Source organism: Hyaena hyaena, unplaced genomic scaffold (genome assembly GCF_003009895.1).
Source record: "Hyaena hyaena isolate Hyena2069 unplaced genomic scaffold, ASM300989v1 scaffold_397, whole genome shotgun sequence".
NCBI lineage: Eukaryota > Metazoa > Chordata > Mammalia > Carnivora > Hyaenidae > Hyaena > Hyaena hyaena.
In genome coordinates, this window is record NW_024081028.1 from 1,193,139 (window position 1) to 1,215,193 (window position 22,055).

Sequence of the window (22,055 nt, forward strand, 5' to 3'; positions counted from 1 at the left end):
GGTACCCTGGATGGGGGAATGGGTTAGTAGCAGCTCAGTGCACCAGGAAGGACTTGTTTCGTTTTTGCTTTTCAGTGGAGAGGGGAGCCACATATCGGGGCAGAGCAATGGGCGGGACCCCCAGGCCCTGGCCAAAGCCGTGCAGGTTCACCAGGATACTCTGCGCACCATGTACTTCGCTTGAAGGCAGAACGCTGTTACCTCACTGGATAGAAGAAAGCTTTTCAAGCCCCAAGAGCTGTGCCGCCCAAATCCAGAGGAAGCAAGGAGGAGGAGGAGGAGGGAGGGTAGGGAGGAGCTCAGAAGGCCTTGTTTCCTTCTACAAAGTGGGCAAAGGGGTGGGGGACAGGGCCAGTAAGCCAGACCACCAGCCAGGAATTTCTGATGTCCACCTCATGACCCCCACTCCTCACCCCATCTTGTCACATCTGGCCCTGACCCCACTGGACCAAGAGGGGCAGCACTGGTGCCCACCATACACACAGGTGTCTCTTGTGACTCACAGTGCTAAAGACTCATGCCTGACAGCTTGGTAAGGTCGGCTCTGCAGCCCCGCGGACAAAAGCTGGTAGGTTTGGGTTTGGTACTTTAGATGGGAGAGTGAGGGGCTTAAAAAAGTGGGTGGGAGGAGGGAAGGATTTTTTAGGAGCCTTAATCAGAAAAGGTCTAGATTTGTTTAAGAGGAAAAACAAAACCAGACCCAGGTCAATATTTTAGAATACTAGATGTTTTAATGGGTTGAAAATCCAGTTTGTAGGAAGATTTTTAATGCTAATGGTTTCGGTTGCTCCTCCCCCAGCTGCCACCCCACCCTTTCCCTTATTTTTTTCTCCACTTTTTCTACCCCACCTTACACCTCCTCCCTGACAGACATCCAGCCCCTAGTAAGACTTAAGGCACTATGGCACTTAGCTCTGAAGTGACACGACCCTGTCTTCCTTCCGCCTACTGGTGGGTAACCAGTGCCTTCCCTGTAACGGTAATGCTGCAGAACTGCAACCTTTTGTACCTTTCTTTTGGGGGATAGGGTGGGGGTGGGAGAGGAGGATGGTGGGGAAGAAATATCCCTAACCCAACAAGCCTCCAACCAGAGCGCCAGCTATTTTGCATTTGAAGGAATTGACTTCCATATTCATTAAGCTTTTAAAAGACCACAACCTCAAGATGGTTAAAATCCATTGACATTTGCACTTTCAGACATGACAAGTCTTGGAGCTGCTGAGATGACTGGCCCCTGGCCTTTCCATTTACACCTCCTGTTCTTCCTGTCCCCCCAATTTCCCCACCTGCCTGGATCTGAAATTACTGTCATAGCATTTCTCACTCTTGGCTTCTTTTTTTCCCCTGATGGTCAAGTTGCTTATGTTTCAATATTTCTTAACTGGGGTGTCTTATAACAAATGATCTTTAGGTCTAAAATAAGAAAAAAAAGAGCAAAAACTAAATGTTATTTTTATACCATAACTTGAGTCTATTGCCAAAATCTGAAAATCCCTCCCATGCCCAATAAGTTTACATCCCAGAAACATAGAGCCATCAGAAGGAACTATGTACCTGACTTGTTCTTTGGCCTGGCTAGGTAGGGGATGGTTATCTCCCTAAGGTGGAGGTCAGACTCTATCCTTCCCCTGTGCAGATAATATCTTTTTCTTGCTATAGGCTCTGTCCTCTGCACTGCCCTGCACTCTTTCCTGCAAGTTGCATCTTCCCTTTCTCTGGACTGTCCTCTGACACTTTGGCTCATCCCAGATTCCAATGTGTCTTGTGGACAGGCTAGGGAATTTTGCTGCTCCCTATTGCTTCTGTTTACACAAATGAATTTTCCCCAGTTTCCCACTAGGGCATGTGAGTGGGTGGCATGGGCCTTTGTTTTGTTTTGTTTTGTTTTGTTTTTTTGTTTTTTGTCTCCCTGGATAGAGATTGGGTTTGCTGTCTTGCAGAACTGGAAAAGTAGGGGGTTTCTAGCTTGGTGCCTACTAGCATTGAGATAAGGCCCCCTCTTTCCTTAACTGTTCATTTTTTCCTGTCCCACTGCTTGGGATGAGTTGCAGCTTCAGTGTGGAAGTTCCTCTTTTTGAGGAGCCTGAGTTTGGGTTTACCCCAATCTGGTGATGAAGCCATGACACTTTAGACCTAGCTCAGGCTTGGAGGCCGGTCTGAATCCGGGCCTGTGCGCTTAGAGCTACCATTTCCCCTCCCCAGCAGCCCTTGTACAGACCCAGATTTGCTATGCAAAACAGTCTATTCCAGGTTCTGTTCTGGTTGGCTACTTTGTTCAGCAACTTCACAAAACGTAGCACAAACATTGATTATGGAGAAGGCATCAGGACTGTTGAGTAACTCCTCCTTTACTTCTTTCCTACTGGCTACAGTATGGGATGCCCCATGGGCACAGCCCAGCTGAAGAACAGAACGGAGGGCTCTGGGAGGAGGCAGCTCACTGGAGAGCCTACATTCCTTACACAAGTGCCTAAAGAGAGTGATGCCAACACTCCATCTGCCCTGTCCATCGCCTTCATATGCTGTCTACTTCGTGTTCAGTCACCCTTTGGGAAGGGGAGCTCTCTTGGGACAATGGGCTCTGCATGTTCTCTTCTTGGGTGCATTTTGGGGCTGGGATCAGGGCACTGTTCCTGGAGGGTCCAGTCATTCACCAGCATTTGCAAATATCCATAGGGAGCTGGTGGCAGCCACCTACTCTCAACAACAAGTTTATGTTCTCTCCTTTTTCTCTCTTTGCCTCACTCTCTCCATTTGGATTTTGAGCTGGGGCTTGCAATGCATTTTTTAGCTCTTTGGCATTGCACATGCCGTTCAAGAAGCAAGAAAAGCAGTTGGGCGATGGCAAGAAAATGACCTCTTGCTCTGATTTTTTTTTTTTAATATCTTTGAGACTTGAAAAATACTTTGACCTTGAGGATTATTCTTATTTGAAAGATGGTGCATGCAGATTGAGAAGTGGTGTTAGCAACAAGCTTTGGCTTTCTTGGATTTGGTTTAAGTGGTGCTTCTTACTTGTGCTCTAAGGAAGTATTGGGGGGACCCCAGCCTCATCCTCTTGGACAGGTCTCTTGCTCCCTTCATTTTACTTTTTTGCTCTCTTTTCTGTTTCTCTTTCCCTGAAATCCCTTTCCATTTTTTAATTCACTAAGCTTGTTTGCTGGCCTGCCTGCCTATGTGATGATGAATTCTCTGCATGGCTATGATAATCCCACTGTTAGCCAGCAAGGTCAGGCTTAGCTTCTTGGCTACAGAAGGCCAAGTATCTGTTCCCCAAGCCCAGTAATGTCCTCTCTGGGCTGGACTGCCATCAAAGTTACTCAGCAGGCATGCCTACTTGGCATGAAATTCAGGGGGCTTCTGACAACTTCCACACATGTCCACTCCTTGGAGTTGGTTTCTCTCATTGCTTTTTCTAAATCTGGTCCCATTTCTCTTACATGGGGGCCTCCCTTTTCTGAAGATATCCTAGAGTTGAGCTACTTGGTTTCCAGGGTTGGAGGGTTAAGGGGATGGACATAGGGGAATAAGAGAGTGATGGGAAGAGAATGGAGAGAATTTGGATAAAAGATGGTAAAGAGCACTGTTCTTTGATCATTTTTCCAGTCCAGTCTGACCCATTTGGGGTTGAGGTGCTACTGCTGAACTCGGGATAAGCCTGGAGCTATTGTTGTTCATGGGAATTTAGGCTTAGAGTAATGTTGAAGAAGAAGGTATCTAAAAGTATGAAACCTCCCTAAAAAGCTCCTGGTTCCCATGTACTAGATAGCGCCTCTGCGGCCTTCTCTTTGGCTAAACAACAATGTTCTTGGATAGTTTTGGGTGTCTTTTTTGGGGGAGGGGGAGGGTCCAGAATTTAGTAAACGAGGCTGGCACTCAGGATGGGCAGCCAAGGGGACATTTTGATTTCTTAGCTGGCCCATAGATTATCTATCTACAAGGCTTGTGAGGCAGTGTTTTAAACTTGGCATCACATGTAACAAGGAAGAATGGAAGTTCCTTCCCCTTCAGGATGGAAAGTCCTCTCAAAGTAGCCAAAATGCAGTTTTCGAAACTACATTGGGGGAAGTTATTTTTTATATTTACCGGGCCTAGGCTAATCTAGGATGGTAGCTGGGATGCCTTCCTTCTTAAAGTCTGATCATGGCAGGGATATGCAGGGCACTCTTTCCTATTTAGCCTTCTAAGCAGATTGGGGAGAAAGGATTCTCTGGTTTTCTCTCCCCATCCTTCATCCCCCCTTTTATTAGGACTTGCCTTCTCCCTGTGCAGGGAGAGAGGCTAGGTTGGTGCTCTCCCCTTAATCTATTCCTACTGACTTAGAACCTCTGGCTGCTGTTTGGGAGCCTAAGAGAGGGAGTGCAGGTAATGGACTCAAAACAAAACAGAATAAAGTGGGCAAGGCAAAGTTCCTTCTTGAAAAAGGAAAATAGGAAACTCTCCAAGGATTGTGCAAGTAAAGACAATGTGTCGAATGCACTGAGTCCCCTGGTGTAGTAGCAATAAGGAATAATGAAATGACTTTCCTGTGCACAGTCCAACCTGACTGGTGTGTGATGTTGCACTTAGCAGCCATCTGGTGGGCATGTGTGACTACTCTGGGTTTCACTTTAGTTTCTAAACTTTTTATCCCTTTCAAGTCCAGCATGGATGGGGAAATGTCCCTGAAGCCCCACAGCTGTGTACTTGTTTGCATCTGTTTCCCTTTGAGACTTGTGTTTGTGTCCTGCTTTGAGCTGTACCTTGTCCAGTCCATTGTAAAATTATCCCAGCAGCTGTAATGTACAGTTCCTTCTAAAGCAAGCAACAGCAGCAGCACAATTCTGTGTTTTATAAAGACAACAGTGGCTTCTATTTCTAAAGTGCGGTCTCTCTCTCTCTTTTCCCCCCACCCCAATAGCAAAGCAAACTGTTGGGATTAATTATATGTGATAGATTTTAGGTTAGAGTAATAGATTGTTATAAGAGCAGAACCATTACTTCTAGAGGAAAATGGGTAAACAATACCAGAGTATTGAAACTACAGATTGTATGTAATCATACTTCACAAGGCCTCCATTTATTCTTCATTCAACAAACCATGCAGATTACTGTGTCCAGCAGTATTGTTAGGGGAGAAGGCAAACATAATTCCAAAAGGAAAACCATGTCTCTCTCCCCAAGGAGCTTAAGTTTGGTGTGTGTGTGTGGTGGGGGAGGGAGATGAGTGGCCAAATGGTTCCCTGGTGTAGGAGAGAAATGATGAGGGACTGAGACAAGGCTATAAGGCTATATATATACATCAGTGAAGAGAGGAAAGGGAAGATTTTTGAGAGACACTCAGAAGATAAAATTAATAGCACTTAGTAGTTGGTGGAAGGGAAAGAGGAGTAGACGCTAATGCTCAGGTTTCTGCTTGAGCAATGAGTATAGTGGGACATTCTAACCAAGACTAGGGGAGAAGGGAGACTATAGAAGGAAAGTGGTGAATTCTGTGAAAACAGTTAGCCTTGTATTGATGGAGTTTGGAGGTCCCCATGAGGCAACAATTTTAAGGTTTCCAGTAAACACTTATATTTTGGCTCAGGGAAGACTACAAAACTGTAGTTGTAGATAATGGGATTCATACTCCTATATATAGTAGGTAAAGCCATAGGCATAAACAAAATAGCTTAGAAAAATAATAGAGTGAGAAAAACATGGTATCCAGTTCTGGGAAACACAATTTAAAGGATGAGGACAGGAAATTGAACCTAAGAAGACAGTCAGATCACTAGTAGATACCGTGTATATTTTTTACTTAATGAGGTAGGAGAAAAGAGAATGGAATAGGATCCAAAAAGGGCATAATGAACAACATGAACTACTGCAGTGAGGAGGAGGTATTTTTTTCTACTCAGTTTACCATCCTCCACCCCATCTTCTTTGGGATCTTACAACTATATGGTCATTTTTCAGTATTTTTTGAAAATGAGCTTTGGAAAAACCTAATTTAAATAAAGCTAAGACTAGGACTTCCCAGTTGTTCATCACAACCACCACCTCCACCTCCAGCTTCCTCCTGTCCTCAGGAGTTACTGTAAAAGAATAAAATAAACAAACCTAATTTTGTTCCTAACCAGTGTCATAGATGATGTTCCAGTGCACTTGATAGCACTTAGTGGCTTGCTCTATTTATTTTCAGGATTTGCTTTCCCCAGAGCCTGTGAACTTTTAGGAGCAAAAACTATATTCTGTTCATTTTCTGTCATCTCAAGGCCATAGCATATATCTAGGGATCAATATTTGTGAATAGAATTGAAATGATCTAGAAATTTTTGGGTTCATGAATACAGAGGGGGGAGTCAAGAAGTGATATTGAGTGCACAGGATGGACTCAGCATTCGTGACTCTTCAGGTAAGCAGAAACTTAACCAGATTACCATCATCTTTCTTACTCTTGCCCCATCTTGGCAGTTCTGTGGTTTTGTACCTCAAGCTGATGGTACAAGTGTCAAGCATGTAAGTTCTGGCATTCCTCCCTGGTAGTGCTAGAGCACTGTTATTTCTGTGTAATGGAGGAAGATGGCTCAGAGATGGATTCTGGCACAGAGCCCAGTGAGAAATTTTCAGTGGCAGCTAGTGTGTACATAAATGGGCCTAGCATTCCTCTGGAGGCCAAGTGTTGTGACTTTTCAAATTGCAAAGCTAACCTGTGTCTACCACCTGTCAGATTCCCTTGAGAGCATTCTGACTGTACCCAGTTCCTTTTCAGCAATAAGGGTTAGTAAGGTTGATCGAACTTGAGCAAATTGGAACATGGAGATTTTTCCCAGTTGAAATAAAATTTAAAATCTATGACCCCCAAAGAAGCAGAAATAAAGTATTTAGCAGAGTAAGTGGGAGGATGATCATTATGACACATTTTTATCATAAATTTCAGTTTTGGAAATGGATATTCAAAGGTTTCAGAATTTGGCTCTTGGTTGCTACTTAAGAGAAAAAGATAGTGGGAACCTAAAGCCTAATTTGTCTGGTCTTGGAGCTGAAGTTTTGTTTTTGTTTTATTTTTTTAAGTTAAAGCTTGTCCTAATCCCTTGGACATCCCTCTTTAGTTTTGGTTGAGCAACCTTTCCTTTGCTCTGTCAATTGGCCACATATACTATAGCACGTTCTTATCTAGGAAGTTCCTTGGAGCAAAATGAGGCTGGGTATTTGTTGGGTATTTGCCTTAGCAAAACTCAAAATCTCCTGGCAGTTAGGGTTTGGTGGCTAAATGAGAGGGTTATGTAGTCAAAGAGAGGACTGGTTTCAAGTTCTGGGCCTGTGCCATCCCCAGATTGCTGCCTGTACTGCTTGAATGGAAAGTAGCATCAAATTGTAGCAAATATCTCTCCCTATTTGTTTCTAGCTTTCAAACCAGTTTATTCATCTGCCTATATAGGCTGAGGAAATGTGGCAAGCTTAGAAGCTGCAGAGCATGACAGCTTTAAACTATCAAGGAGGAACTGGGAAAGTGGACTTTTTAGGGATGAGGTACATTTAAAAGTTCTCCACTTATGCACAATAACTACCTTCCCTGGGTTACTATAGTCAAGGTTTTTTAGACCATTGTGTCTTACTTACCCTGTAGGAACAGATTGTCCCTTTGTTCTAGACTGCAGAAGCTTCAGCACTATCCTCTTGGCAATGCCTTTTGGGGACAAAGAAGCCTTGAGGGACTGCTTTAGGGAACCCATTGTCCCTCTTCCCCACCTTCTGAAGGCAAGGAACTCTTTCCTCTTAGAAGAGACTGGGAGTTCCCAGCCATGTTTTTGGAAAAGGCCTATGGTTTGTTAATGGATGTGATCTGAAAAGGAGGAAGTGCTTGGGTACTTTGAAGTATTTGACTAGATGTTTTGTATAGTATGTTATCACATCTTCACAGCTTTCATGTGAAGTAGTTTATCACATAACATTATCACCTTCAATTGCACATAACGAACCCCCAACTAAACTGGCTTAAATCAGAAACTTATAATATGACAAAGAAGTCTTAATTTAATATGGCTCCAAGATTGGTTCATTCAGTGGCTCAGTGATCACACCAACAAATCAGATTCTTGCAATCACTTTCTCTACTATTCTCTGTTGGTTTATCTTCATGATAGTTCACCTCAGGATCTCAAGGTGGCTACGGTAATTCCAGGAAGGAAGTGCAAATAAGGAAATCCTTGGAAGTCCCAGCAGATCTGGCCTGTCTCATTCACTAGAAATGGGTCATCTTCCCACTTCTGCTATTGGCAAAGCAAATGAGATCATCTATCATGAGTGGCTTAGATTAGGAGTTACCTTCTGAGTCATGTGGATTAGAAAGACAAGTTTTGTCTGCTAGGCGAGAAAGAAGGGGATATGGGCTCCTGGGTATGCATTCAGCAGTGTCTGCTTTGCATAGGTGCTCTGGCTTTTAGAGATGAGGAATTGAAGTTCAGAGAGTGACTTTCTTTCAATCACATACAGTTGCAGCAGGCCTTCAGTCTCAGTTCTGTCCCTAAGGCCAACATGTTTTATACTGTGTTCTCCTGCAGTACAAAATAGCTTGCTTTCTGCTGTGTAAGAACTGATGGTCTCAAAAAAACAAAAACAAAAACTGGTGGTCTAGGAGAAGAGATTTGAACTTGAGTCAAGTTGAGGATTCTAGCCAGTTGCTCTCCTCATCCAGTGATGTTTATTTATCTGGCACAGGAAGCCTAGGAATGCAACTTTCAGAGGGCACGGATTTCCTTGTCCCTCAGATGTCTGTAGTATTTTATAGTTCTCCCTTCTGAAAGCAAGCAGAGCCACAAGGGATAAGGACAGAGTTTTAGCCTGAGCTGCATTCTGGAAGTCTACTCATGCATCCGTCCATCCCACAAATATTTATGGAATATAGCTATGTGCCAGGGGTACATTGGCTAGGCACTAGGGGTATGACAGTTAACAAGATACACAAAGACGCTGCTCTATGGCCTTAAGGGCCAACTCATTTGGGAATGAGGTTATCCAAAAATAGGGTATGCATTGTGGTCAGGGGAGAGGCTCATACAATTTGCTTTTGGCAGAATTATTGCACCTCTCACCTTCCCACTTCTTGATACTACAATTCATGAACCTTTTACATGGGCTCACTCTAAAGAGGGGTGAGGTCCCTGAATAGCAGAAGTAGATGGGAAGGCATCATTGACATTAAATTGGACTGAACTAGGTCCAAATCCTGCCTCATCGATGTCAACAAAGAAGACAGTGGCCTACCTCAAGGGCTCATCAACATCGTCATGTCTATTCTGGGAGATGACAATGAAGCCTGCAGTCATTTAGGGAATCTGTTCCAGAACGGGAAGGTGAGGGTGTGATAGAATCTTGCACAAGAGTTGGTATTTACCCTGTTGGGGTGCTGCTACTGATTTGGATTCTGTATAGTCAGGTATTGAAAATTTAGGATACAGTGTTTCATCTGGTGACATTTAATTTTATATTTTGAAATTGAAATTTTCTGTGAAAGGGTTAATGGTTTGAAGAAGAAAGTGAGGCAGAAATGAAGTCCGATGTAGGTTTGAATACCTTCCATTTATGAAATGTTTATTGTAATAGGTGCATGTAATAAGTGCTTTAAAATGTTACCTATAGTAAACTTTTTTTATTCACTAGCATGTAGTTAGGGAGGATTTTCTCTGCTTTATATACAGTCCCTAACTTCATAACAATCGTATAAGATACGTTTTTCTCTCCATTTGTCAGATAAGAAAACAAGCCCAGAGGCTTTAAGTGACTGATCCAAAGTCCCACAGTGATTGGGGGGAACTGAAGATAGGATATTTTTTCTACTGTTCCCCTTTGTCCCAAGCTTTTGATTTTTAAAACTCTAAATGATGTCTCTACTGATGTTTAGGGATATAGGCAAAAATCAGGAATCATTCTTCAGCCTTAAATAGTATCACCTCTCATTAAGGCAACATAAGAAGGACCTACTATTTCCTAGCGAGTGTGCTGGCCATCCTAATCTTATAAAGCTCACAAACTAGTGCGGGAGGGGGTTCACAAACTAGTAAGCAAAACAAATTACAGATTAAGATTATTAAGGAAATGCTGTGATAGAAAAATGAGCTCCCACCCTAGCTCAGTGATCCGGAAAAGACCTCTCTGAAATGAGTCTTACGTTGAGGTATAAAAAGAAGCATTGCGGGCCTGGAGAAGGAAGAAAAGGTGAGTGTGGAGAGGAAGGGCTCTGTTCCTGGCCAAGGGAACCCAAAGTAGAGGGGCGCCAAGTCGGAAAGGGAAATGCTTTGCCTGTTGTGGGAATTAGCAGATCAGTATAGCTGCAGCATAGTGATGAGGAAAAGTCTTGCTTGAGGAGAAAGGAAGGGCCCTTAACGCGGTGCGTTTTGGCACCGGGAAAGAGTGATCTCAGCGTGATGAGACGCTATTAAAGCGTTTCAAACAAGGAAATTATCCCATGTGTTGTGTAATGTCCTGTCTCTTAATCCTTTTTCCCAAGCTAAATTACACCCCCCCTCCCGCCCCCCAAAATGGTCGTCAAAGCAACCCACGGAGTTGGAGTGATCGGTTGCGGTGGTCACTTGACCGCCTGCTGAGGAGGAGGCGCGTGGTGCCGCCCCAGGTGGGCGGGGCGGGAAGGGCTTCTTAAGGAGGGTGGCTCTGCCCTAGACGTGCTCTGCCCCAGTCACTCTCAGCTGCAGGTCCAGGCCTTGCACCTCAGACCGGCCACGCTCCAGGTAGGCTCCTCCCCAGGTAAGCAGCCTCGTCCTCAGCGTAGTCGCCTTCAGCCGGCAGCGCCCAGCACTAGGGTGGTGCTAGGAGTCCGGCCCCTCCGAGTTGTCTCCGGCGGGTACAGCCGTGCTGAAGACCGTGGGAGGGCCCGCCCGCCGCGCGTGTCCCAAGCTCCGCCCAGGCCCGGCTCCGGCTCCCCGACGCCTCCCCCGCCTCCTCCGCGCCGGCCGCGCCCGCACCGACGTCGCGCCCGCACGGCTATGGGGCGGAGAGGCGAGGCTTGGACGTCGGGCGAGTCCGGGCAGCGGAACTGACGCCAGCGGGCTTCCGGGGGCGGCCCCTGGGGAGGTCGGCGGCTGCGCCGCAGTCGTGGAGGGGCAGTGGGAGCGTAAGCGGCCGCGGGCGACGCAAGTTCCGCACTGGGATCTCCTCTCCTCGATTCACGCTTCTCCTTCTCTCGCCTAGTCTCATGCTGCCTCCCCACGGCGGCTCTTCCTGACGAGAGCTTTCGGAGTGCGGTAGCTGAGGAGAAGCCGTCACCACCTCGCTTCGGGGCCGAACGAGGGTGCCTGTCGCGCCGCGTCGCCCCCCTGCGCTGCCTCGTTGCCCCCAGTGGTGGGCGCCCTTCTCGCTCGAAGCACTCCCCCCAGCTCCATGAATGGAAATCGGCTCCGCAGGTGAGCGAGTCCGAGCGGCTGACCCGGTGGGTAGGGGTGTCCCCAGAGCATCGTCGCTCCCTCCGCCCCAGCCCAGGTGCGAGAAGTGTGTGCGGGCCAGGCGGCTCTCCCCCGCCCCCCGCGCGGCCCCTCCTCCGCCTCCCCGCAGCTCCGCCGCAGTTCCCCGGGGCCACTGAGTAGGCGAAACTGCGGGGAGGGGGCACTGCTTAAAGGATTGAAGTTTGGGGATCTCCAGGAGAGACGACTCCTTTTTTTTTTTCCCTGGAGTTTAGGAGGGTTTGTCGTCGGTTTTGTTATTCCAGTTGAAGGTGCAACGGCGTGCGCGTCCTTTAACCGGGTTGTGTGTCCCATGGAGGCGCTGGGCAGTCAGCTCTCTTACCTCTTAAGGTAGTTGTGAAGCTACATTGACATAACGGAGGAGTGCTAAGTTTGAGATAGGTATTAGTACAACGTCAAATGCAAGATGGCATTTCGTCCATCCCCGATTTCTCTTCTGATATTTGCGACAGCGTGGTATGTAGTTACTGAGGATTTCAGAAATGTCATATCGGCCCAGATTACAGCTTACGTGAGGAGGTGGATCTTAAAATTGCTGACAATATATTTTTTTCAGCCCCTATTCCTTAGAGAAGCGGATATTATATTCTTGGAAATTTGGAATTAAAAAAAAAATCCTTTCTCTCCTTGGGAAAACGGCAGTCTTGAAAAATTGCAACCTGGGCAGTACTTACCTTGAAAAAAGAAAAAACATTCTTTATGGTTCTCAAGTCAAGTAATTAATTGAGAGACATAAAGTAGGTGTTACATAACGGTTTGCTTTCCAAAGGGTGCTACTTAATATGTTTAATTTGAAAGTATGCTTTATTCAGATGGTAACAGATTTATAAGTTAGTTTTCAAAATATTGGTGGGAGGGGGCGTCATGTTACTGATGGGACCATTAAGTCCCTGAATCTCATATCTCATTTTGCCAACTTGGGAGATGCTTGAGCATAAGAAAAACTTAAATATAGAGGAAACCAGTGACATAATGATGATAAAGGGCTTGTTGTGATTAGGTTAAGAAGTATAATTGTCAGCAGATGCAAACAGCACTTAGGATTTGCAGAGATGGGATGAGAAGAGGGGTTTATTACAAGTTTTATTATATGAAATTTCTCTTATCAGGTTCTCCCATTTCTCTTTTGCTTGCTCTCATTTAATTGTGGTCTTCATATCTTCTTAAGGGAAACTTTGTAGATTGTAAAGAGTTTTAGACTTTTACTTGATAATTATTGGTTTGTGTATTTCTGAAACTATGTCCTGCCTTTGTTTTTTAGTTTTCTACTGTACTGTTTAGTGAATATGATAATCTAGAGCTATAGATAACTTTTACATAACTGTCCTTTTGTCAAGCCTGGGAAACAAAACATGCAAGTTAGACAGTTTATTAATTATCCTAAGACTTTTAAAGATAGTTCAATTTTTTTTAAGTTTTTTTTTCTGCTTTGGGTTTTTCATATGAAATTATGCCTCAGTGTATGGACAAAATCTTAGAAAATATTTCTGAAGTCCAGCCACATAGCCAGCTGGTCCAAGTAGCCAAGTATGATTCAGTAAGTGCTCCTATGAATTCTTGAGCTATAGTTAAGTTTTATGTCTTTTTTGCATGTGTTATTGCTTCAATTTATAAACATTAAATTGTCTTCACATCCGGGGAGGTGGAGTTAGATAATGTCTATGTTATCTTAGATATCTTGAAACTCAAAACTTTGTTCTTCAGTGAAGTTTATACATGATTAACTCTAGTAATGAAGATAAAAATATAGTCTGGCTCAAGATTGTCATCATCAAAAACAATTTTCATTCTTCCTGAGACTTACATGTAATTGTTCTGCTGCATGTGAAATTGAAAGCATACTTGGGCAAAATGTGCAACTAAGTTTTAAATCAGGAATCTGACAGGTATAGGGGTAACCTGGCTGGTTCAGTCAATGGAGTGTGTGATTCTTGATCTCAGCATTGTGAGTTAGAGCCCCACCTTGGATGTGGAGGTTACTTTGAAGTCATTAAAAAGAAAATAATTTGACAGGTACATATTTTGGTTTAAAAATTTTAAATATAGGTGAGCCTGGGTGGCTCAGTCTGTAGAGCATGTGATGCTTGATCTCTGGGTCGTGAGTTTGAGCCCCAACTTGGGTGTAGAGATTACTTAAAAAATTTTTTTTAGACATTAATGTTCTCTGATAGTCTTTTGAGTCAATTTTGGATCTTTGTACCAATTTTTTTTGAAGTGTTTGTGTGTATATTCTTAGGAATTATGACAAGATACTTTAAATGCTAGTTGTTGGGTGGATACATATACTTATATTTTACATTGGAAGACTTAGGATACAAATACTATATAATTGTCTCTCCCTAAAAGTTAACATTTGTCCTTCCTTTTTGCATATAATATTTTAAGTGACTTTTAAGGGTGTTCTCTATAATGTACTGATTTAGTACTATGTGAACTTTGATTTCACCAGAAAAGTGGCACAACTGGTTTTTAAATATACAGTAGTTTTGCATCTGTGCCTAGGGGTACTTCTGATGAAACCCTGTTTTTTATGGTTTAGTTACATTTGGACTAAAAGTATATGTTTTGTTTTTGTTTACAAAGGGTTTTTTTTTTTTTTAAGTAATGTCTATACCTCATGTGGGGGTTGAGTTTACAACCCCAGGATCAAGAGTTGCATGCTCTACAGAGGCACCCTTAAAAGCATTAAGTTTTAACTCCAAATAAAGTATGAATAGAAGAAGCAGAGATGTCAATTGAGATAGGAGTTCTCATGAGTAGCAATTTTTTAGGACCTTACTATTCTAGTCTGTATTTTTAGGTAAAGTCAGACTACTGTTTAGGGCAGAAGGATATGTACTTACCTACAGTGAAAGAAAAACACTGTTACTTTAATGATCTGCAAAGTGATTTGACGTGTTTCATAGTTGTCTTTTACAAGGAATGAGTAGACCGTATTTGTTAATGATATTTTTATATCTGCATGGTAGTCTTAAGCCTCTACATTTCTTTAATAATAAAAATCTAGAAAAATCATTTGAGAACAAGTTCCAAAGGAACAGAAGTTGCATATATGGAAACTAGATTTGAATGAGATGAATTGAAGTTGTGGACTCAAATTACTAAAATATATAATGCCATTAGGTTCTCAGTTTAGTATTTAAAATAATCCTTTTTTAATCATTTTGGAATGTAAGTTTTCTCACTTGTAGATTTTTGTCTTGAAGAAAAAAGTGTCAAATGCTGCTCTGTCTGGAGAACCTGAATTTTGGACATAGAAAAGGTTTTTCTACTTGGTTGGTACTTAAATTTTACGTTATGCTGCTCTTGAGTGGCCATGATAATTGTTTTTCTAGTATTTGCTGCTCTTGATTGGCAGTGGGACTTACAAAAATATGGGTGATTATTTTGCTTTGTTTTAGAATTTGAGGCAAGAAACAATTTTGTTCTTCTCCATGAAGACTAAAGAAGAAAAAACATATAGGTAACCCTCAAATGTAATTTAATTAACATGATAAAGACCCTTAAAAATTATCTGTGATTCCATCACCCTGATCACTTTTTAAATTTCTAAGCCAAATTTTAAACTAGTAAATCTATTTTTAAAAATTAAGGAATTAAGTAATTAGGAAAGAGGCTAGAATGAATGAAATGATTTCAAGCTGCTACACCCTTTTGCTCTTTTGGAGATTTTTACGTACTGTGTTGTCAATTTAGATTTAATTTATCTTAATTTGTGTTTTCCAGTGGGAACATTGTGTTTGCTTGGTTCTATAAGCCTGGCCTGATAGCATGCGAAGAGGCCTGGGGCCCTGTAAAGGGGATATTTCCTGGAAGAGTCCTCTGTGTATATGGAAAAACCCTAGTTCAGAATAGAATTCTTGCCAAACTGTCATAAACTATTGTATTCTGGTTGAATACTATGTTGGTTTATATTACAAGCATCTTTTTCACATTGATTTTTATAGTCTTTAAATACTTGAGGGTCTACCTGAAAGATAAACATTTCATTAATCTAAGAAAACATTTTCTCTTATAATACTTAAAACTAGAATGTAAAGTAATTTATAGGTTGTTTTTTTTTTTAATAGGTGAGAGAATAAGGCAAGTGATAGTTCTCTTTTTGGGAAAATAAAACTAAAAATATAATTTAAAAATAGTATCCTTCCCAAACCTATTTAGTCTTCATTTGTTGGGATAAACAGTATTCACCAGACATTCCTACTTCTAATTCAGTTGTCTAGGATACCCAATAGACCCCCATTCTTGGCTCGTTAACAAAACAGATGTGAGAAAGAATATTGTGTGGTTTTTCAACCATAATGGTTATGCTGTTAGGATACATGAACAGCCTTTCTGTATTTGGAGTTTCTGTAGTTTTCTGCCATTATCTGTGTTAATATTAACAACTTTCTTTGACTACTCGTTGCTTTAAAAAAAAAAAAAAAAAGATTATTGAGGTTTAGCAAAACCATGTTATACAACTGATGTTTTCTCTTAATGTGAGCTTTTTGTGGTTTGGTTACAATAAAAAATTGTTTATTTTATGAAATATATTATTATGAAATAATAGTGAAATAATTTGGGAGAATTCTTTTGTATCACCAGTTATTTTCTACATTATTTCTAAATTGTCAAGTTCTTGAGAAATCGGAAGTACCTGTAGAATATAAACATGAGTTATTTTTATATTTTTCATTTGTGGAAGAAATTTTGCAAGAAAATGTTCTCAATTGTAGGTTTACATAATAATATTTTTGAATCATTACCAAAACTTAGTATTTTAACTGAAGTTCATTAGTGTGTCTCTGAATTTTAAAAAAAAGGTTAAAGAATAGATTGCAAAATGGATTAATACCTTAGCAATGAAGTCTTTTTACTTTTTGAAACAAAGTTCTGGCTTCTAAATTAGGAGCTGATCTCTCTATATTTAACATAAATGTGGCATTACTCTAAAATAACTCAAAAATTTTTTATGTTTTTTTTTTTTTTTTTTTTGGCAAGAGACAGAGTGCCAATGGGGGAGGGGCAGAGATAGAGACACAGAATCGGAAGCAGGATCCAGGCTCTGAGCTGTCGGCACAGGGCCTGATGCGGGGCTCAAACTCTCAAACCATGAGATCATGACCTGAGGCACCCAGACGCACCAAAAATTTTCTCAAATTTTTGCTTGGATACTCAAAAGTTTTTCAAAAGCTACCCAACCTTTAATTCTGAAATAAATCTCAAAGCATTTCCATAGGGCAGGACTTACGTGAGCCATGTCCTCTCTTGTTTTCAAGGGGCACAATGCCTTTTTAAAAATAACTCCCCAGTACTGCCATCTGAGAAATTTTACCCTCAGCAGGCTGAATGTTCTACAAGTGATTATTAGGCTATAGTGAATATAATAAATGAAACATGGTAATAAGTGCACTGTTTGTATAAGTTCATTGAATGAATAGGTAGAATTAGTAGGTTGGAGGTACTGAAATCTCTTGCTAATGTTTACTACTTAGCCTTATGGGTTTATGTTGTAAAAGAGGCATTTTATTATGTCAAATTTTGAGAACAACACAATATATTTCTTTTTTTTCCAAAACAAAAATAAAATGTTTTCCTGACAATAAAAATACTTACTTTATTATTATTTTTTTTTAATGTTTATTTTTGAGGGCATGCCCACAAGTGGGGGAGGACATAGAGAAAGGGGGACAGAGGATCCAAAGAGAGAGCCACTCTGACAACAGAGAGCCTGATGTGGGGCTTGAACTCCAGAATTGTGAGATCACGACCTAATCTGAAATCAGATTGGCTTAACTGACTGAGCCACCCAGGCGCCCCATTGTTTATTATTTTAAAAAGCAAACGATATAGGAAAGTCTAAAATAGAAAGTAAAAATAATATGACCCTATCCTCCAGTTAAAACCATTGCTAATTTTTTCTTGTATATTTTTCCAGACATCTACCTATCTCTCTTGTATATTTTTCCAGCCATCCAGCCCATCATGTTGTTTAAATTTTAGAGAGAATGTGAGCAGGGAAGAGGGGCAGAAGAAGAGAGGGAGAGAGGGGGTAGGGAGAGAGAGAGAATCTTAAGCAGGCTCCGTGCTCGATGTGGAGCCGTTGCAGGGCTCAATCCCACAACTCTGGGATCATGACCTGAGCCCAATTCAGGAGTCAGGCACTGAACTCACTGAGCTACCTAGGGGCCCTTTAACCTCCTTTTTTCTAACTCAGTAATGTGTCCTGGGCATTTTTTCATAATAATACTTATATTTTTATAGCAGTGTGATAGTCTTTACTGAGTGCATATTTCAGTTTCATTGATGATGGTTTAGGTTTCATTCTTTTTGTTTTTCGTTGTAAATGAAATTTTGGTAAGTATTCTGTCATATATGTTTGTATAGTGGTCCAATAATTGCTTTAGGATTAATTCCTAGAAATAGAATTGTTGAAACAAGGTGTATTCCATGATTATTGTAGCAGAAGTTCCCAATGAAAATCCATTATTTTGGTAATAGACTGTAGTATATGCTGTAGTTGATTTATTCACTGCTTATTTTTCATCATTCACATTTACTATAGGCTGTTATTTGGCTTTGGACTCTCAACTAGTACATGTTAGATTGTTAGGTCAGTGAACAACATACATAAAAATATGCTTTGAACACATGTGGTTTTATGTTTGAAGTTTAATGTGGTTAGTTGATATTAGCCAGTTTGTACTGTAACTATTGAAAGAAACATTTGAAGTGGAGAGAAGTCCAAGATAGTTCTTTGTATTTCTATGTAATTATATTTTCTTTTTTTTTAATGTTTGTTTATTTTTGAGAGAGAGAGAGAGAGAGAGAGAGAAAGAGAGAGAATGCAAGCAGAAGAGGGGCAGAGAAAGAGGAAGACAGAATGTGAAGCAGGCTCCAGACTCTGAGCTGTCAGCACAGAGCCTGATGTGGGGCTCAAACTCCTGGACCTTGAGATCACGTATGACCTGAGCCAAAGTCAGACACTCAAGCAACTGAGCCATTCAGGCACTCTTGTATTTTCTTTAAGTTTGTTTTTTATGTTTATTTATTTTTAAGAGAGAGACAGAATGCAGGCTTCAGGGAAAGGGAAGAGAGAGAGAGAGAGATACAGAATCTGAAGCAGGCTCCAGGATCTGAACTGTCAGCACAGAGCCTGATGCAGGGCTCGAACCCACGAACCATGAGATCATGACCTGAGCCGAAGTCAGTCGCTTAACCAACTGAGCCACCCAAGCACCCCATGTATTTTCGAATCTAGTAGGCAGTGTATGTATTTGTTAAATAACTGAAGTGTGCTTCACTGGAGGTAATAATTTGTTGTATTGACAGAATTGTTTCTTCATTAGTCTACATGAAAATATTTTTTTATATTTAAACTTGATGATTTTATAATAACAGTAGTTTGTTACATTGCTTATTCATAAAACAATTTTGGTCTTTTGCCAGTTTATATAAATAACACCCAGCAAAATAATGGAAAAAAAATTGGCAGTGTAATATAGTGCACAAAGAATGGGTTTTGGAGACAAATCCTTGCTCTCAAATTAACTGACTTGATAATGATGTGTCATTGTAGATTCAGTGATTGTAACAGATGTACCACTCTGGTGTGGGGGTGTTGATAGTGAGTGAGGCAGACTAAGTCTATTTAAAAAAAGTAACTGTGACTTTGGGCAGTGCATTTAATCTTCCTTAACCTTAATTTCCTTGTCTGTACAATGGGTGGTAAAAAAGTGTTTAAGTATGCAAAGGAAATGGCACTTCTCTTCCCATTTTTAAAGACATTTTATTATACAGATTTATAAATATGCAGAATTATATAAATAAGCTACCATGTACCCATGATCCAAACCCAATAATCCTCAGCCCACATCCAATTGTGTCTTTTCTAATTTCCCATCCCTTGTACTTTTTTGAAGCATATTGGAGTCATAATGCTATTTCATTCATAAGTATCTACTAAGTACTTATAAAAAATACAGAGTCTTTAAATAAACCATAGTACCATTATCACAGCAAAATAATGATAATATTCCTTTACATCAAATATTTGGTCAGTGTTCAAATTTCATTTTTCAAAGTAAATAAACTTCAAAAGAAATTTAAAAAACTAAAATAAAAAAATACTTTAAAAGTTTTTTTGTCTCTCTGTTTCATTTCTTCAGTTCCACATATGTGTGAAATCATAATGTATTTGTCTTTCTCTAATTTCATTTAGCATTATACCTTTGGATCCAACTACGTTGTTGCAAGTGACATGATTTCCTCCTTTTATGTGGCTGACTAATATTCCATTGTGTGTATACTACATCTTTTTTATCCATTCATGGTGAATGTGTCTTTTAATCTGTAAGTTTTCTATAATTCTTCCCTGTTCAGTTTATGGATTGTTTGTCCTTTTAGAGTTTCTCACAGTCTGGATTTTGCTGGTTCCATCTTCATGGTGTAATAACATGTTCCTTTGTTCTTTTTTCATTTTTTTTTCATGTTTATTTATTTTAAGAGAGAGAGTTTGAGCATGCTAGTGGGGGAGGGCCAGAGAGAGGGGAAGAGAGAGAGAATCCCAAGCAGGCTTCGTGCTGTCAGCACAGAGCCCAGCAGAGGACCCGATCTCACGAACCTCAAGATCATAACCCGAGCCAAAATCAAGAGTTGGTCGCTTAACCATCTGAGCCACCCAGGCTCCCTTCACATACTCCTTTGAATTTACTGTAAACTACTAGGACCTAAAGTCTTGATTATATTCAGGGTTTTCCTTTTGAACTTACTCCAGGCAAGGTTTTGTCCCTACCACTCTGTTGAAATTGCTCTTATCAAGGTCAACAGAGTTTGCTAAACCTAATAATCAGTTCCCAAATCTTCATTTTATTTGGCTTTATTTGATTATAAGTTGCTTCCTTTTTGAAGCCCTCTTTTTTCCACTTCTTCCTAACTGTGACTCTCTCCAAGCCCTCCTCAACCTTACTGGATATCACTTTTCTGCCTCCTTTGCTATGCCCTTTTCATTTCCCTAATCTCTAACCATTAGGAGTAACCCAGGGTTTAGTGTTCTTCTGTATCCCACTATAGATTGGGTAATCACTAATCCAGTGATTTCAAATACCGCTGATATGTGGAAGACCCTCACCTTTATGACTCACCTTTATGACTCTAGCCTGGACCTCTTCCTTGAACTTTATACCCATCTAACTGCCTATTAGACAATAGTTGTATAGACCTCTCAAACTTAGCATGTCCTAAAAATCCTCTTAATTTCCCCTCCAGACTTGCTCCCATCACTGAGTCTTTCGTAATTCAGTACAGGACATTTGCATTCTTTCAGTTGCTTAGACCAAAAAACAAAACCAAACCCGTGAGAGCTCTTTTCTCTCATACCACACACCTAGTCCGTTAGCAGTTCCCATCAGGTCTACCTTGTAAGTATTTTCCACATCAGCATCTTTCCCCCAACTGCTACTTCCCAGCCCTAGCCAACATTATCCTTCACTGGACAATCATCTAGCCTACTAACTGGTCTCTCTGCTGGTACCTTGATTTACATGTAGTTTTCCATATAGCCACCTGAGTGATCATTTAAAAAAAAAAGTTTAAGTCAGATCATAATGCTTCTTGAACCAGAAACCTTTATTGGTTTCTTATGTCTCAGAATACAGTCCGAAGACCTCATGATGGTTTACAAATCCTGTGTGATCTAATCTCCCATTATCTCTCTGACCTCATCTCTTACTCTCTTCTTCCTCACTATGGTCCAGGCATAATGGTCTCTTTGCTCACCAAGCAAGCTTCTGTTTTTTCCTTTATATTTGATTTTAACTCAGCCTGGAATGTTCTTCCAGATGTCCATATGACTTGTTTCCTCACTTCCTCTGTTTTCTTAAAGCTTACTTGTCACCCTTTCAAAGAGGCCTTCTTTGACAAACCTGTCTAAAATAGTTAACTACCTATTCTGTTCCAACTCCCCTTCCTTCTATCACCTTAACATTTTTTATTTTTCTTTGTAACAGTTACTACTATCTGATTTGCAAAAAAGAAATGCAATATAATCTGCCCCCATCCAACCCTCGCATAAAAATCTTCATGAAAACCAGGTCTTTATTAATATTATTAATTATTAAAATTGTTCACCTGAGTCTGAACAATGCTTGACAATTAGAGGCAATAAATATTTTTTGGACAAATTGATGAGCCCATGAATGAATGAATGATTTAATGAATGATAGACTTTAACCAAATGTTAGTTTGTAGTGTAGTGATTAAAAATGCAGTCTTTACATCAGACTATTTGCAAATCCTAGCTTTAGCACTTTCTGTGAATATGTTTTTTAACCTTCCTGTGCTTTAAGTTCCTCATTATAATATAGGACCTTCCTTAAAATTATATTGTGAGAAATCACAATGTATTTCAAATATTTAAGACAGGTTAGCTATTGTTGTTAATGTTAACTTTAAATATTAAAGTTGGGATATCCCCCCACAATACGTTAGGAACTAGTTAAAGCAAATAACTGACCTATTATTTAATCTATGTGTCTACGAAAACTTGAACCTTGGGGTGCCTGGGTGGCTTAGTCAGTTAAGTGTCTGGTTTCATCTCAAGTCACGATCTTTGGTTGGTAGGTTCAAGCCCCATGT

The 22,055-nt window shown here is 40.8% G+C and overlaps 2 protein-coding genes across 3 annotated transcripts in view; both read left to right on the forward strand.

Moving 5' to 3' along the window:
• The window catches only part of LOC120244909 (protein argonaute-1), a 37,294-nt gene extending 32,440 nt beyond the window's left edge, over positions 1 to 4,854 (forward strand). The window contains exon 19 of the mRNA XM_039251695.1: positions 76 to 4,854. Coding sequence (XP_039107626.1) covers positions 76 to 184 — 109 coding nt within the window. The 3' untranslated portion in view covers positions 185 to 4,854. The remainder of the gene's footprint in view (positions 1 to 75) is intronic.
• Positions 4,855 to 6,186: 1,332 nt separating this feature from the next.
• The window catches only part of LOC120244908 (protein argonaute-3), a 127,465-nt gene continuing 111,596 nt past the window's right edge, over positions 6,187 to 22,055 (forward strand). Inside the window, exons 1-2 of one of the 2 annotated variants that reach the window (XM_039251692.1) lie at positions 6,187 to 10,725; positions 11,170 to 11,381. In XM_039251692.1, the coding sequence (XP_039107623.1) occupies positions 11,363 to 11,381 (19 nt within the window). In that variant the 5' untranslated portion in view covers positions 6,187 to 10,725; positions 11,170 to 11,362. The remainder of the gene's footprint in view (positions 10,726 to 11,169; positions 11,382 to 22,055) is intronic. The other variant, XM_039251693.1, reaches the window with a different exon arrangement.